The sequence below is a fragment of the Camelus ferus genome, chromosome 36 (genome assembly GCF_009834535.1).
Source record: "Camelus ferus isolate YT-003-E chromosome 36, BCGSAC_Cfer_1.0, whole genome shotgun sequence".
Taxonomy (NCBI): Eukaryota; Metazoa; Chordata; class Mammalia; order Artiodactyla; family Camelidae; genus Camelus; species Camelus ferus.
Window position 1 is genome coordinate 12,012,205 of NC_045731.1, and position 12,919 is coordinate 12,025,123.

Sequence of the window (12,919 nt, forward strand, 5' to 3'; positions counted from 1 at the left end):
TGGGTTTCCAGAATTTTCAACTGCCTGCACTCAGGTGCAGGAAGGAGCCTTTTCTGTTCTTTTTGTCCTGTCCTGTGAGGACAGGAAGGACAGTCTTCTGTGGGACACACAGCAAAGAATCAGCGATGGCACGTGAGCCCTGAGGCTGTGGCCTCCCCGTCAAGCCACGTGCAGACGGCACAGCCCAGGCCCGCCTCTGCCACGCCGGGTCCCCCTTCTCTCTCTCCGCTGGGACTGGGATGGAACGGGAAACACGGGTGGCATCGATGACATCGCACCATCGGCGGAGATGCTCGTTGCCGACTATAAAAAGAAGATCCCAGCGTTAAGCACGAGTCCTGTGGGTGGGCCTCTGGGTGTGGGGGAAGGACGTGCTGCAGGCTAACTGTGTGTTCAGGACACACTTTGGCTCTCTCCCCGGCAGGGTCATTGGCGGGAGAGCTAATCGCTCAGTAAACAGAGAAGAGAGATGCTTATACTTAATAAGCCATTGCAAATGGAAAAGGCAAGCTCCTACCCAATGTGATTCTCTCTAGAAGCAAATGGCTTGGATCCAAACACTACAAAGCCGTTTCAGAATGCTGAGAGGCCTCCCAGTCTCAGCGCCCCTGGAACGTAACCCTCTGGCATCTTCTCTCTCACCTGGAAGTCGCTCTAACAAGGGAAGAGGGAAGGGTGGCACCATCGCGATTGTGTTCTTTTGTCTTAAGGTAAGGAGCTCCTGATGTGCAGTGCAGCCTCCTCTCTGGGGATCCCCCGCAGCAATTAAAGGGGAAGGCTGGGCCCCACGGAGCCGAGATGCGGGGAGGTGCCTCCGAAACCTCCTCCCTCCACGCCCCCCCCCCACCCCGAAGCACCGCAGAGCTTCCGCGGCGCAGCAAGTGGCAGACTTGGCCCGGCAGCAGAAGGGAGGTCGAGGTCTCTGCCAAGGCTGGCTGCTCTGGTTTCTCTCATCTGTGTCCGGTGCCAGCCCTCCTGTCAGATGAAAGCAGCAGTGTGGTCCAGTGGCCAAGGCCAAGTTGGGGCTAGGAGCTTGGGTGCAACCCTGGCACCACAGTCTTTTCCCTTGATTATCTTGTGCCCACTCTAGACGTTTTCACTTAAAATGTGGGCAATAAAAACACTGACCTGTCTCCGCAGGCTGTAATATTAAAAAGAAGAGGAAAGGATAACGGAGTGCTCTGGAAATCCACCACAAGTGACTCCTCACAAGGCTGGCTGAGCTCACCAGCAGCTGAGGCCGCGGGAGGGAGCAGAGGGGTGCTCAGCAGTGAGACGGCTCCCAGCCGGAGTGGGACGGCCGCCCTTCCGCTCGCACACTTGCTGTTTCTCAGCTCTTTTCTAGGAAAAAGGACTTCAGAGAGTCCCACCAGTCCATACACACTGCCAACGTTGGGGACACTAGCATCTCTTCCAAATGGAGTAAATCAAAGAATCCAGGCAGAAGACAAGCACGGTATATATTTTTTTCCCTTCTCTTCTCTCTTCCCAAGAGATGTTGAATCTCTGGTCTCCTTCTGGCAGCAAAGACAGGAACAGGGCTGGTTAATATGAAAGCGTTTCAATTTTCCAGCTTGTGATTAGAAAGAGGCCAAAAACAGGACCATCAAACAGTGTTAGGTCTGTGTGCCCCCTCCTCAATCGTTTCTCTTCTCCCCCTTTGGTAGGACTGGGCTCAAAAATTAAAGAGCAGAGATTTGAAATAATCACCAGGATGTTCCCCCTCTACTGAGACCCATCCCCACTTTGCCTTCTTAGTGTTACTCCATTACGTTTGTAAATTTACACTTAAAACGTTTCATAACTACAATTGGGTACCACCTCACACCCCTTATGATGGCTGTCATTTAAGAAGCCAAAACCGAAAATAACAAGTGTTGGTGAGGATGTAGAGAAATCGGAACTCTCATGCACTGTTGGTGGGAACATAAAATGATGCAGCTGCCATGGAGAAAGGTAATGCAGGCTTTCCCCAGATTAAATGTAGAATCACTATGCAATCCAGTACACACCCCAAAGAATCGAAAGTAAGATCTCCAAGAGATAGGTGTACACTCACTTTCAAAGCAGCATGATTCACAGTCACCAAAAGCTGATCACAGCCAGGCGTCCTTCAGCAGATGAATGGATGAATGAAACGTGGTCTATACATATGATGGAATAGGATTCAGTCCTAAAAAGGAAGGAAATTCTGACACATGCTATAACACGGACTTTACGTTAAGTGAAATAAGCCAGTCACAAAAGGACAAATGCAGTCTGATTCCATTTATATAAGGGACGCAAAGGAATCAAGTTCATAGAGACAAAGGAGAATGGTGGGTGCCAGAGGCTGGGGGAGGGGAGTGAGGAGTTAGTGCTGAATGGATACAGAGTTCCAGTTTGGGAAGATGAAAATGTTTTGTGGATGGTGGTGGATTATAGTTGGACAAAAGTGGAAATGTGCTTAATGCCACTGAACTGTAGGCTTAAAAATGGTTAAGATGGTAAATCGTATGTATGCATGTTTTACCACAATAAAAACCATTTGTCCACCTGACATCATGCTCTACTCTCATGGCATACTTGAGAGAGGAACAGGCATTCTGATCTCTGTCCTACCCACCCAGCAGGGCAGGGCCTGAGACTCTCAGTCCCTCACCAGCTCTGTGCCTGGACTGGGAGCTCCACCGCTCTCCCTGAGTTAAGACTCCAGCCGCGAGTTGCATCCTCAGGGCCAGTACCTGGTGTCTCCGGCTGCCCACCGGCCTCCTGCCTCTGGTCCTTTGTTTGCAGGCACGGAGACAGGTCACCCACTCTTCAAAGCATCAGGACGGACAGCAGCTGTGAGATCTGGGGAGGGTGGGTGGTTAGGGCCTTGATCAGCACCTCTCCTCCCTTCTGGTCCTCCTTTCACAGCTGGTCGGGGTGCCAGCCCTTCTAACTTCCCAGCTCTGCAGAAATCCCCTGAGCTGACAGGAGCACATGGCACCATGTGCATCGCCCGTGGTCCCTGGCCCTCATGGTGGCCTGGAACCCTGGGAAGGCCTAAGCACCCTCAGGCTGCAGCCTACCTCTGGGGTGCTGGGTCCCTCCTTCCATCCTTTCCTGGGCCCTGCTTCCTTTGCCTCCCCTTAGGCCCCAGCTGGGCTTCCCCTCTCCTCAGGCTCCTGCAAATAGCAGACCCTGAAGCTCTCCCAAATCCCGTCAGGACCAAATCTGTCTCCACTGGCACTTTTTTGTTTTGTTACCATTATCCTCTTTCATTGCCTTTCCCCATCCCTCTCGAAGATTCTTTGGCTGCACACCCCTTCATTATGTGGCTGATCCTTTCGGAAAACAGGTGCTCCCGCTCAGGACTTCTTGGTAATTTCCATCGCAGGCCAAAAGGAAAAAGGGAGCGCTTGCAGGACACCAGGGTCCCATTAAGGCAGGTGCAAGACGATCTTTTTTCCCCCGCGGCCTGGGGGCATGCGGAAGGGAGGAGAGGGCAGGGGCGCAGGGGGCGGACGCAGGCGGGCAGGCGGGCGCCGCATCACTCCCGTCCCCTCCCCGGGAAGGTAGGCTCCGCGGATTCCCGAGGGTGTGCGTGGTGCGCGCGTTGGGGGTGGCGTCCAGCCGGTGTGGGAGGAGATGCGCAGGACCCGCCCGGCCCGCGCGGCCCGTCCTAACCTACACCCGGCGTCAGCTTTTGCTGCTCCCGTTAGATGGCGCTCGAGACTTTCCGACCACTCGCCAAAGTGCGCCGGGCCGGGAACACAAAGCCCCCGGGCCGGGAGCGGACGGAGCCGGCCTGTCGGGGCGCGCGAGGCCGGCCCAATGGGGCGCTCCCTGGAGGCCTCGGCACGCCGGCCGCCGCTGCCATCTCTTCGCCCCCCGCCCCACACCCACTCGGGTCAGCCCCGGGCCCGGCCGCGCTGCTGGGATCGGAGGAGCCAGGGCGCAGACACGCGTCTCCAAACCGCACCCGGCCGCTGTTCCCGCGCCGGCCGCCCGGCTCTGCATAAGCCGGGTCTCTGCTTTGCAGGGAAGCGGGCAGGTGCGGGTTTTGTTGTTTTAACAGTTTCACTGAAATTGTTGTTCGTTGCAAGGTTTTAATAAACTTGGTCCGCGCGCTCACGTTTCCACCAACACACTCCAAACTTTCTTGCTGCCCCCGATGCCGGTGGAGTTCGAATGAAAGTCAAGCGGCCTCCTTAAAAAGAAAAGAAAAAAGAAAAAAAGGAAAAAAAGCTCGTGAGGATTCTAGGCCGTCAGATGCGAGGGCTTATTTCTAAATAACCGTTCAGCGATCAGGGAGCGAGCTTTCCTTCCGCCACCAAGTTCAGCTCTCCTTCCTCTCTCTCCAAGGAAAGTGACTCGATAAGGCGCTCCCGTTCCCCAGTCCCCTCCTTAGTGTGGCCTGCGCGGGCCCCGCCGCTGAGAGGGGTGCGCCTCCCGGACCTCAAACCCGCAGCAGCGAGCCCTTCCTTTGTGCCTGCCCTTGGCTGTGAACTTTCCCGCGCGGTGGGTTCTCCTTTAAGAAAGTAGCGATCTCTATGAATATTTAATGCCGGGCGCCGGCCGCCCGGGCGGAGGGGAGCCCCGCGCCCGGGTCCCCGCAGCCAGGACAGGAACCGCGGGCCGGGGCGCGCGGCCTGCCGCGTTCATTTCCATAAGAAAGCCGGCCGCGCGGCTGGAGGGAGGATTCGCGCCCGGCCGCCCTCCCCCGGACCCCCGGCTTTCTGCTAGAAGCGGGCTCGGGAGCTCAGAGCCCCAAGTGTGCGCTCGTCTCCGATGGTATCGACAAAGTGTGGTTTCAAATGTTGCCCCGACTGAGGCCGGTTTCCTGTCTGTGTGCGGAGTGGAAGGACCGCGCCGGGTAAGTTCGGGGCGCCGGGGAGCGGGCCGCAGGCCGGGGCCGGAGAGGGAGGGCCGCCGGTGCTCCCGCCGGCAGGGCTCTGGGAAGGGGAGCCAGGCGGAACGAAGACCCCAGCACAGAGCAGCGAGTGTGTGCGCTCGAGTGTGTGTGTGTGTGTGTTAGGGACCAGGGGGTGATGAGGGGCCAGGGGCCGCTGGTGGGAAGGTCTGACCCGCCTCGCGATGTCCCTGTTCAAAGACCCGGGGCAACTTGCCCTCGCCGCCGCGCACCCTCTTCCTGCGAAGGAATAAAGTGAACTTGCTTAGTTACTCGATTCGGCTGGCGGTTCAGTTCTTTCCGCTTCAGTATTGAGTTTCTTCCTTCCTTTCAGTGTGAGCAGCCTTGTGTCCTCAATTCCATAGTATGTGTGTGTGTGTGTGTGTGTGTGTGTATAATCTCCTAGGTACTTTATGATTCCATCTGGATAAATTAAAACCCAGATCTGTAATGTTTATTCTTAGTTTACAAAAGACAGGGGGAAATATGTGAGACACATGTCTACAAATATAACAGAAGTACTTTCCCTTTTGCTTGAAAAAGTTGCAAATGGCCTCCCTCCACTGATCCCGGACCACCTGTACCTCCGGGTGAAACTAAATCAGGTCAGGAATAAAGCACCAATCAGATCAAGCAATTAAATACCAATTATGACTATTAAAGACTTTATTACTAATGATTGGAGTTTAGGACTCCAAACCCGCTCCAGGTGATCACGCTCTTTCAAAATTCTGCTGCGTTGGATTTTTACAGCACTCCACCCCAGTAAAGGGGGTGGGAAGACAGAGGTGATGTTTTCAGAGGGCCAGTAGGTATCCCATGGTCAAAGTTGCATTTATTTCTTTCAGTGAAGTTTATTTCTACTTCTGGTAAATAACGGAGTCTTCATTTCTGGCCGTGTCAAGTTATGCAAAGTGTAATTGATGGTGGTGGCTATTTGGCTTGGATGCAGAATTGAGTGGCTCAAGGCGGGGTGTGTTCTCTCTCCAGTTACTCTGGTAATGCTGAAAGCCCTGGAAGAGTTTAAGAAACAAGTGCTTTAAATCTTTAAGATGGGGTGATGGAGACTGGGATGGCTGGGAGTTGAGGAGGTGAGGGTTGGTGAACTCAGGGAGCAGAGGAGAAATAAGTAACTTGGTCTGGGTTTTAAATTTTCTTTTTGCTCTTGAGTTCAGATGGTTTCGGCCTGTCATAAGCTGAGCAACTGTTCAAAAGAGGAGGTTAGTGAGACTTGTGTCTGTTGGTGTAAAGGTTACTGTGGCTGAAGGTGGTTCACCACCCCTCCTTGTCTCTTTGGTGGTACCCCTTCTCATCCCAAATGGAAATCCATGCTCAGCTTTGGGATGGGAGGAGGTGGCATGGAGGGAAGGAGGGAGGGAATAAATTGCTTTTGGGAATCCACAGCAAGAAAAAAGGAGAGGGCAGCTTGCGGGAGCCCTGGACAGCCACCGTGATGCAGTCAGGCTAAGCAACCGGGCAAGTTGGAGGTGTCCCCTCTGCTCATTCCCCAGAGCTCAGCCCTCCCGACCAGCCTATCAGGACTGTGGGTGAGCCGAGCCGGGGCAGCGAATGTGTTCGGAATGTCTCCCCAGCACCTCGGCTGGCTCTTGGTGGAAGCCCAGGGCAGTAGCACACATCTGGATCTGATGTATTTACCAGGCTGGTATGGAAGTGCCCAGGCTGAACAGCAGAAACCTGAGCTACTTGCGACCAGCAAACTCCTCTGCTCAGCGGTGGAAAAGTTTGCATGGGTTCAGAGTGCTGGGTGGCCGCTGCTCTCACCGGGAAGCACGTGACCCCGCCCCATTCCAGTCTGTTGGAGTTAATTGCCCTGCAGTGAGGGCATCTCACACCTCAGCCAAGGAATACAGCAGAGAAGGGAATCTTCCAAATTGGATGGGGCGGGATCATCTTGGACACCTGAGGGGTCCAAAAACCTCGCCTGAATGAGATGGGCCTGGCTTCTGCTTCCACCAGAGGCCCCTGAGGCAGGGTCAGGGTTTCAGCAGCCCCAGAAGACCCTATAATCCTGCGGGTTAAAGCTCACAGCTCCTTTGAGTGGGCAGCTGACCCCAGAGACAGATCTTAACACAGCAGCTCCATACTCGGCAACAAATTCCCTGCTGACCCTGAGACTCCCAGGAAAGAGGGCACTAGAGGCCAGTACATAGCTCCGGTAACTCAGGGCAGTGGGAGCCCTGCCTACCCCAGAGTCTGGCAGCAGGGAGAGAGCCAGGGCTGGGGAACAGGGCTCCGAAAATCTGTTGTCCCCCTTCCTTGGGTCAGCTGCAGACAAACCTGAGACAACACATGGCTGTGAAGAGGGGCAGGAGTGGAGGCTGGAGCTGGCCCTGGGTCCTACCAGGCTCCGTGCTGGAAGAAAGCTCCCCAGTGAACCCTACCAGGCCGCCTGGGGCAGACACCAGAGGTCGTGTGGTCCTTCCCCTTTCCTTACCGAAGGCCCCCATCATCCCTGAGAAGACTTGCTTTCTTGGAAACCCGGTGGGGAATCTGGTGAGCCTTGGAGGCAAGTTTCCTCAATTTCCTTACAACTTGTTTGGAAATTGACATATGAAGAGGACATGCTCCCAGCTGGAGCCTCTGCGGTGTCAGAAAACCTTTCCCCTCCCAATGAGTCCCCCAACCCTCCCCCCAAGTGGCCCCTTAGATGTTAGGTTAGCCGGAGAAGGAGTCTGGTCTCTCCCCTACACCCAAGTAAATACAAATGAATTTTGTTCTTGAAAAGAAACTTACAATTTGAAACTTTTCCCAGTTAGATTCACCCGGTTCCACCAGGGTCTCTTACCAGCCGCCATAACCCACCCCCACCTCTTTCTCCTTCCTTCTTTGTGGCTTAAAGTTGCATTTGAGGAGGGTTTATATCATGTTGTTCATGTCAGCAATTCTCTGTCTCTACTCTCACCCATCTCCCTGTATGGAATTGGAGTTGGAAACCACACACACACACACACACACACACACACACACACACACACACACACACACAAATTCTCTTTAAAATCTTCCGCTATTCTTCCCGACTGGAGGAGTTGACAAGACGTAGACACATTAAGTTGCAGAAAATACAGTGGACTGATCAGCCAAAATGCATCTCATTTACACTTGTATGTCGCCAGGGGTAGGAGCTAGTGTCACTCAGGGCCTCCAGCCCTCTTGCCATGCTGGGCTGACTGGCTGGAATTTCCAAGCCGGGGCCCCTGGTGGGGTCGCAGGCCCAGCCCAGCTCAGGCCAGCAGGGATGGGGGTGGGGGAGTCAGCGGCGTCTGGAGGCCTGGCCTGAGGGCCGGGGCCAGCCTGGGCAAGTCTTCCACTCTGGGCAGCTCAGGAGCTGGGAGGCCCAGTGGGGTGGACGCTGGCAGCTGGAAGCCCAGGTCAGCAGCCATTCCCAGAGGCCTCCCCGGGATTGAAACAGAGAAAGGGGACACTGCCAAGTAGAGAATCACGGACCACACTTTAGACCTACTTCCACTGCTCTCCCAAGGTTTTGTCCTTGTCACCCACTTTGTCACCGGCGGAGGGTCACCTCGGCCTGATGGGTTCTTCCACCTACCCCTGGTCCTGAACTTGGACCCTAGCTTCTCGCTTCCTGCTGGCCTCACTGAGTCCCACTTCTGGGCCTCCAGCTCCCAGGGAAACTGGGAAAGGCAGGTGGGAGCTGCACTGGGAAACTTGGAACCCAGTGGGAGCGTGAGGGTGAAGTCACAGGTCTCTCTGGGGTTCCCGATCCCCACTCCCTCTCCCTCCTGTGCTGGTCTCAACCCTTCCCGACCCCGACCTCTGTGTTAGGGCACCAATTCCTAGCCGCCAATTGCTACACAGCAGCTGGAGGCCGAGGCTGCGCTGGAGCTCAGGGTCAACGCCAGGGCTCCGTGGCAGCGGGTCTAGGGTGCAGGATGGAGGGCCCAGGCGGAGGCCTTGGGGCTGCCCACCTGCTTCGGCCAGCGACCCAGCATCGCGTCGTGGGAGGCGTCCTTTCCACTGTCTCCTGCTTGCTTTCTTGCCAAGGCCCTGGTGACTCAGATGCCCGCCAGCCCCGCGAGCTCCCTTCTCCAGTGCGCTCGCTCTCGCCCAGCAGGGATGCGCGGGGAGTCCTCAGGGCCGCACCACCAGGCATCGCCAGGCCAGATCGCCGCCCACCACCTTCCCCGGGGCCAACCGAGGGTGACCCGTGTGGCCCAACCAGACCAGCGCCTCCCTGGGCTGCCCGGGGCCGGGGCCCAGCCACCCACCCTTGCCCACGGGGGCCTGCAGGAGCGCGGGGCGCGGCTGCGAAGCAACACCACACCATTGACAGCCCGGGCACGTCCGCGGAGCCCGGGGAACAATCAACGGACTCTCTGTCCTGGGGAGCTGGGGACACGCCTGGAAGGTGTGCGATCCTGTAAAGATCCGTGGTACCACTTTCGTTGGAATCCTTTGTTACAGCTTTGTCAGCTGGCGCGCCTTCCTGGCCCCCCACTCCCAATCACCACCCCCTGCGGAGGGGGCCTGTCGCTGGGGATCTGCTGGGACCCACCGCCCAGCTCCAGATCCCCTCCTGCAAAATGCTTGTCCTTTGGCTTCATCTCCCCTTCACGCTGGGGGCAAAAGAACACGGTTTGCAACGCCTGCGCCTTTGGGGCGAAGTTCTCCCAGAAGAACAGGTTTCTTGAATGTGACCTCGGGCTGCTGCAGCGGCGCCCTCCTCCTCCTGCTGCTGGTGAAAGGACAGCTCTCCTGCCTCAGGCCGGGGTGGCTGGGGTGTGCACAGCAGGGCCTTGGCCAGGGGGTGGCCTGCCCCCCCACAGTGAGGATTTGAGGATTCTGACAGAAAGAGCAAGGTGAGGAAAAGGTGTTCACTAACTTGGTTCCTACAGGGCAACCAGGGCCCAGTATTCCTGGATAGGATTGCCCTCCTCAACCCCCAAGTTAGGTACCACTCCTCTTTAGCCAAATACAGCTAGAGGCAGGATGTTTAAAGATGCCCAGGGCCCAGACAGGATGTACCAGTAAGTGGCTGTTCACATGTGCCTCAGCTTGCATGCATCGGCGTATATGGCCACACAAGTCCCATTTCCCCATGGTTTTTCTATTTAACTTGTCCTTATTCCTTCTTTCTAGTCCCTTCTGCCTGCACGTAGTCATTTGGAGAAAAATCAAGGCTGAGCCCCTCTCCCTGCAGAAAATTCTATATATTAGGTAACACTCACACAGGAATTCCTCGAGTTTACCCATTTGCTCCAAATCAGCCAGCACTTGGTTTCCTGGCTGGGGTGGGGCCATGGTGGGGGTGTCGGGGTAATGCACACAGAGGCTTCATTCCTGGGAGGCTGTTTTTTCCCCTCCTGGAACCCCCAGTCCAAGGCCCAGAACAAAGGGGATAGTTAAGTGACCTGTCTTTTGGTCTCTCCCTTTACTTCCACCCCCTCACCTGCAGGCCCTCCTCTTTGATACACTGAGGAAAACCTGTGGGACCAGGGACACAGGTAAGCAGTGCTGCCCTGTGAGGCCCCCTCATGGAAAATCAGAAACCCTGTTTTAAGTGCGGGCTGCTCAGTGCCTTGAATATCCACACCTCCACTCCCGCAGATGTCACTGGACCTGCCTAGCATCCCTCTCGCATAAAAAACCTCCAGGACAACTCTTAAACAGATCTTGGAAGAGTCAGACATCTCTCAGGTCTGAAACATTTTTAAAGCCCTGTTTGGAAGAAATCTTGGAGGAGCACGAGTTACAATCAGTAGGATTGCCTGAGCAAGTGATGCTGTCCTTTCTGACTGGACCTATTTAATTAATTTTTAAAAATTCTACTGGAGAGTTTTCAACCTTGGAGATGTCAATGAAAAATAGACTCTCTCTCTCTGAGATTCTTACAGGGGCTGAATGGAAGCACCATGCCTGGTTCCCCTTCACTCCTCTAAGTGGTCCTGCCTGAAACTGGGTGGGCTGAGGGTGGTAGGTTTGGGCATCTTTTATTTCAGGGCTGGTGCAAGGCGAGCTCTTTGAAATGAATATCTATTCTATTTCAGTGTGCAAATTTCCAGCCTACTAAATGGGCTTGCCTTGTGCCGGGAGGGAGGCAGCCCTGCAGGACAGAACTAATGTGCGATTTCTCAGGAAGCTCTTCGTCAGAACATCCCTTGTCCTTTTGTTTTTGTTTTTGAATTAAAAAAAGATGTGTTTGCTTTCCTCTCAGTGTTCATCCTGCTACTTTGTAGCTCCAACAATGAAACATAGACAACAGTTAGTGTTCCTTTTGTCCTTTGTAAACTCTGCTCCTTTGGGGACTTCACAAGGCTCTAAACATACCTCAGGTGTGTCCTGTGCGTTTGATGTTTACTCATTTTGGGTCACCCAGAGACTCATACTTGATTCTACCTTCCCCTGGATGTGACCTCTCTCCCAAACAATGCACTTCTCCCAACTCGCAGAGGCAGGGGACTCACTTCAAGAAAACTTCCCAAGTTAATAAGGACCAGACTCAAGTTCTCCAGGTAAGTGATACTGGCTTACTGGTAATGGGGAAGCCAAGAGCCTGCATCACCCCAGGTGTGACTCAGGAAACGGGGGGGGGGGGGGGGGCAGCAGGCACATTGCCACAGACATTTCTAAAACGGTGGCAATGAAGTGAGTTTTACGATAAAATTTTGCTGTGTTCCCAGCCAGCTCAAGTCATTTAAATTTTAGTTTTGTTCACATGCACGCACACGCTCTCCAACTAGGGTTATGTTACCAGTGCAATTTCACTGGGTAACTCTGGGGACAGCAACGACTACCAACAAACTTATTTTCTGAAGAGTAAAAAAGAAAAAAGAAAAAACCCAAAAAACACAAAACCTCTCAATATCTTTTAAATGGTTATTTTATACTGTTTAACGTCCCCACAGGCAGGAATTGGCCAGACACCACTGCTTCTTTTTCTAGGAACAGGTAAATTAGCCACTCTCCTCCCCTGCCCCCAAGACCCAGATATTTTTAAAAGCTAAAATTTCCCTTTCCAACGGGAAGAAAAGGAACGAATTCCATTAATGAATTACGGACATGGAATGTGGCTTGTCTAGAGCAATTGTATTTGTAAATAAATGGCTTCCTGTTTATTATGTAGGTTTTCCTGAGAACTCCGGTGCCTCTGAGCATTTAATGTGGCAAACATTCAACTTCTGGTTTAATATCCACTGTTTTGGGTTTTTGGTTTTGGTTATTCTCTGCAAAGAAACCGAGTTAAATTGAGTCAGTTGGGGGCTTCAGGGTCTTCACGCAGCCAGGCTGACCTGGGGGGAAAGTAACCTCTGAAGTTCTGGCAGGTTTGCCAGAGTGGGAGGAAGGGGCTCGGCTGCCGGGGGGGACGCTGTTGGAACCAATCTAGGGAGTTTCACTTTGGCCCCGCATCTTTCTAAAGCTGACCGCGGCCTCCTCGGGCAGCTTCAGAGGCGGTGCACGCGCAGTCCTCTGGCGGGTGGCCTGGGCACCCCTGCCTCCCCTGCCGCCGCGCTCGCCCACCGCCCGCTCAGTGTCGCCCGGGAGGGGACCGCGACGCGGCCGGGCACACGCGGCCGACCCCAGCGTCCGTGGGGGCGCCCCAGTTCTCCAGCCCGGGCCGGTGGCGGGGCCTGGTGCCCGAAACTCCACCGAGCGCCGGCCTCCCGCCGCCCTGCCCCCGCTCGCAACCCGCTCCGGCCTCGGCGCGCTGAGAACAATGCGAGCGAGCCGCGCACCAGGCCGGGCCCCGCTGACCCCTGCACCCCCGCCCGCGGCCTGCAGCCCAGGGCTGGGCCCTGTTCCGACTCAGTGCGTCCCCTCCCTGCGCGGCACCCTGCGGGAAGGGACACACAGCGTTCCCGATGGAAACCCCAGGCCCTGACCTTGGAGACCCGTGGCTCCAGCTCCACCTGCGTTCTTCCTCCAGGGCCCTCGGGCGTGGGGCCCAGAGACAGTCGGCCAGCAGGTCCGGGGCTCAGCCCTCTCCACTCCATCGTCCGCACGGGGAGGCGGCGACCAAATTCCCGGCAGAGGAGGCCAGGCCCAGGACGGAAAATCCGCAAA

The 12,919-nt window shown here is 55.3% G+C and overlaps 2 protein-coding genes across 12 annotated transcripts; both read left to right on the forward strand.

Annotated features, from left to right (window-relative positions):
- The first annotated feature begins 227 nt into the window (after nt 1-227).
- LOC116661779 lies at nt 228-4,171 on the forward strand. Of its 4 annotated transcripts, XM_032474325.1 has the most exons (6): nt 228-340; nt 425-710; nt 1,141-1,456; nt 2,776-2,825; nt 3,362-3,409; nt 3,687-4,171. In XM_032474325.1, the coding sequence occupies exons 2-6, from the start codon at nt 543-545 to the stop codon at nt 3,984-3,986; spliced, it is 882 nt and encodes a 293-aa protein (XP_032330216.1). In that variant the 5' UTR covers nt 228-340; nt 425-542; the 3' UTR covers nt 3,987-4,171. The 4 variants fall into 4 exon arrangements, 2 of the variants coding, with proteins under 2 accessions (XP_032330216.1, XP_032330215.1); XM_032474324.1 differs by having other exon boundaries at nt 299-710; XR_004317744.1 differs by having other exon boundaries at nt 299-710; nt 1,335-1,456; nt 2,613-4,171.
- An 11-nt stretch (nt 4,172-4,182) lies between these two features.
- Nucleotides 4,183-11,994, forward strand: LOC116661778. 8 transcript variants are annotated; one of them, XR_004317742.1, is made up of 6 exons: nt 4,183-4,840; nt 8,903-9,717; nt 9,998-10,075; nt 10,314-10,362; nt 10,466-11,370; nt 11,764-11,994. XR_004317742.1 is itself a non-coding variant. In XM_032474318.1 (5 exons), the coding sequence occupies exons 1-4, from the start codon at nt 4,529-4,531 to the stop codon at nt 10,333-10,335; spliced, it is 1,227 nt and encodes a 408-aa protein (XP_032330209.1). In that variant the 5' UTR covers nt 4,183-4,528; the 3' UTR covers nt 10,336-10,362; nt 10,466-11,994. The 8 variants fall into 8 exon arrangements, 5 of the variants coding, with proteins under 5 accessions (XP_032330209.1, XP_032330210.1, XP_032330214.1 ...); XR_004317741.1 differs by having other exon boundaries at nt 10,466-11,190; nt 11,308-11,994; XM_032474318.1 differs by having other exon boundaries at nt 10,466-11,994.
- Nucleotides 11,995-12,919: the final 925 nt, after the last annotated feature.

Coding starts and splice junctions, on each gene's coding strand:
- LOC116661779 (XM_032474325.1), top strand. CDS start 543: ATGGCTTGGATCCAAACACTACAAAGCCGTTTCAGAATGCTGAGAGGC. Junction 1,457..2,775: donor CCAGGCAGAAGACAAGCACG/GTATATATTTTT, acceptor CTTTGTTTGCAG/GCACGGAGACAGGTCACCCA. Junction 3,410..3,686: donor GACACCAGGGTCCCATTAAG/GCAGGTGCAAGA, acceptor TGCTCCCGTTAG/ATGGCGCTCGAGACTTTCCG.
- LOC116661778 (XM_032474318.1), top strand. CDS start 4,529: ATGCCGGGCGCCGGCCGCCCGGGCGGAGGGGAGCCCCGCGCCCGGGTC. Junction 4,841..8,902: donor GAGTGGAAGGACCGCGCCGG/GTAAGTTCGGGG, acceptor TTTCTTGCCAAG/GCCCTGGTGACTCAGATGCC. Junction 10,076..10,313: donor CAGAAAATTCTATATATTAG/GTAACACTCACA, acceptor CCTCACCTGCAG/GCCCTCCTCTTTGATACACT.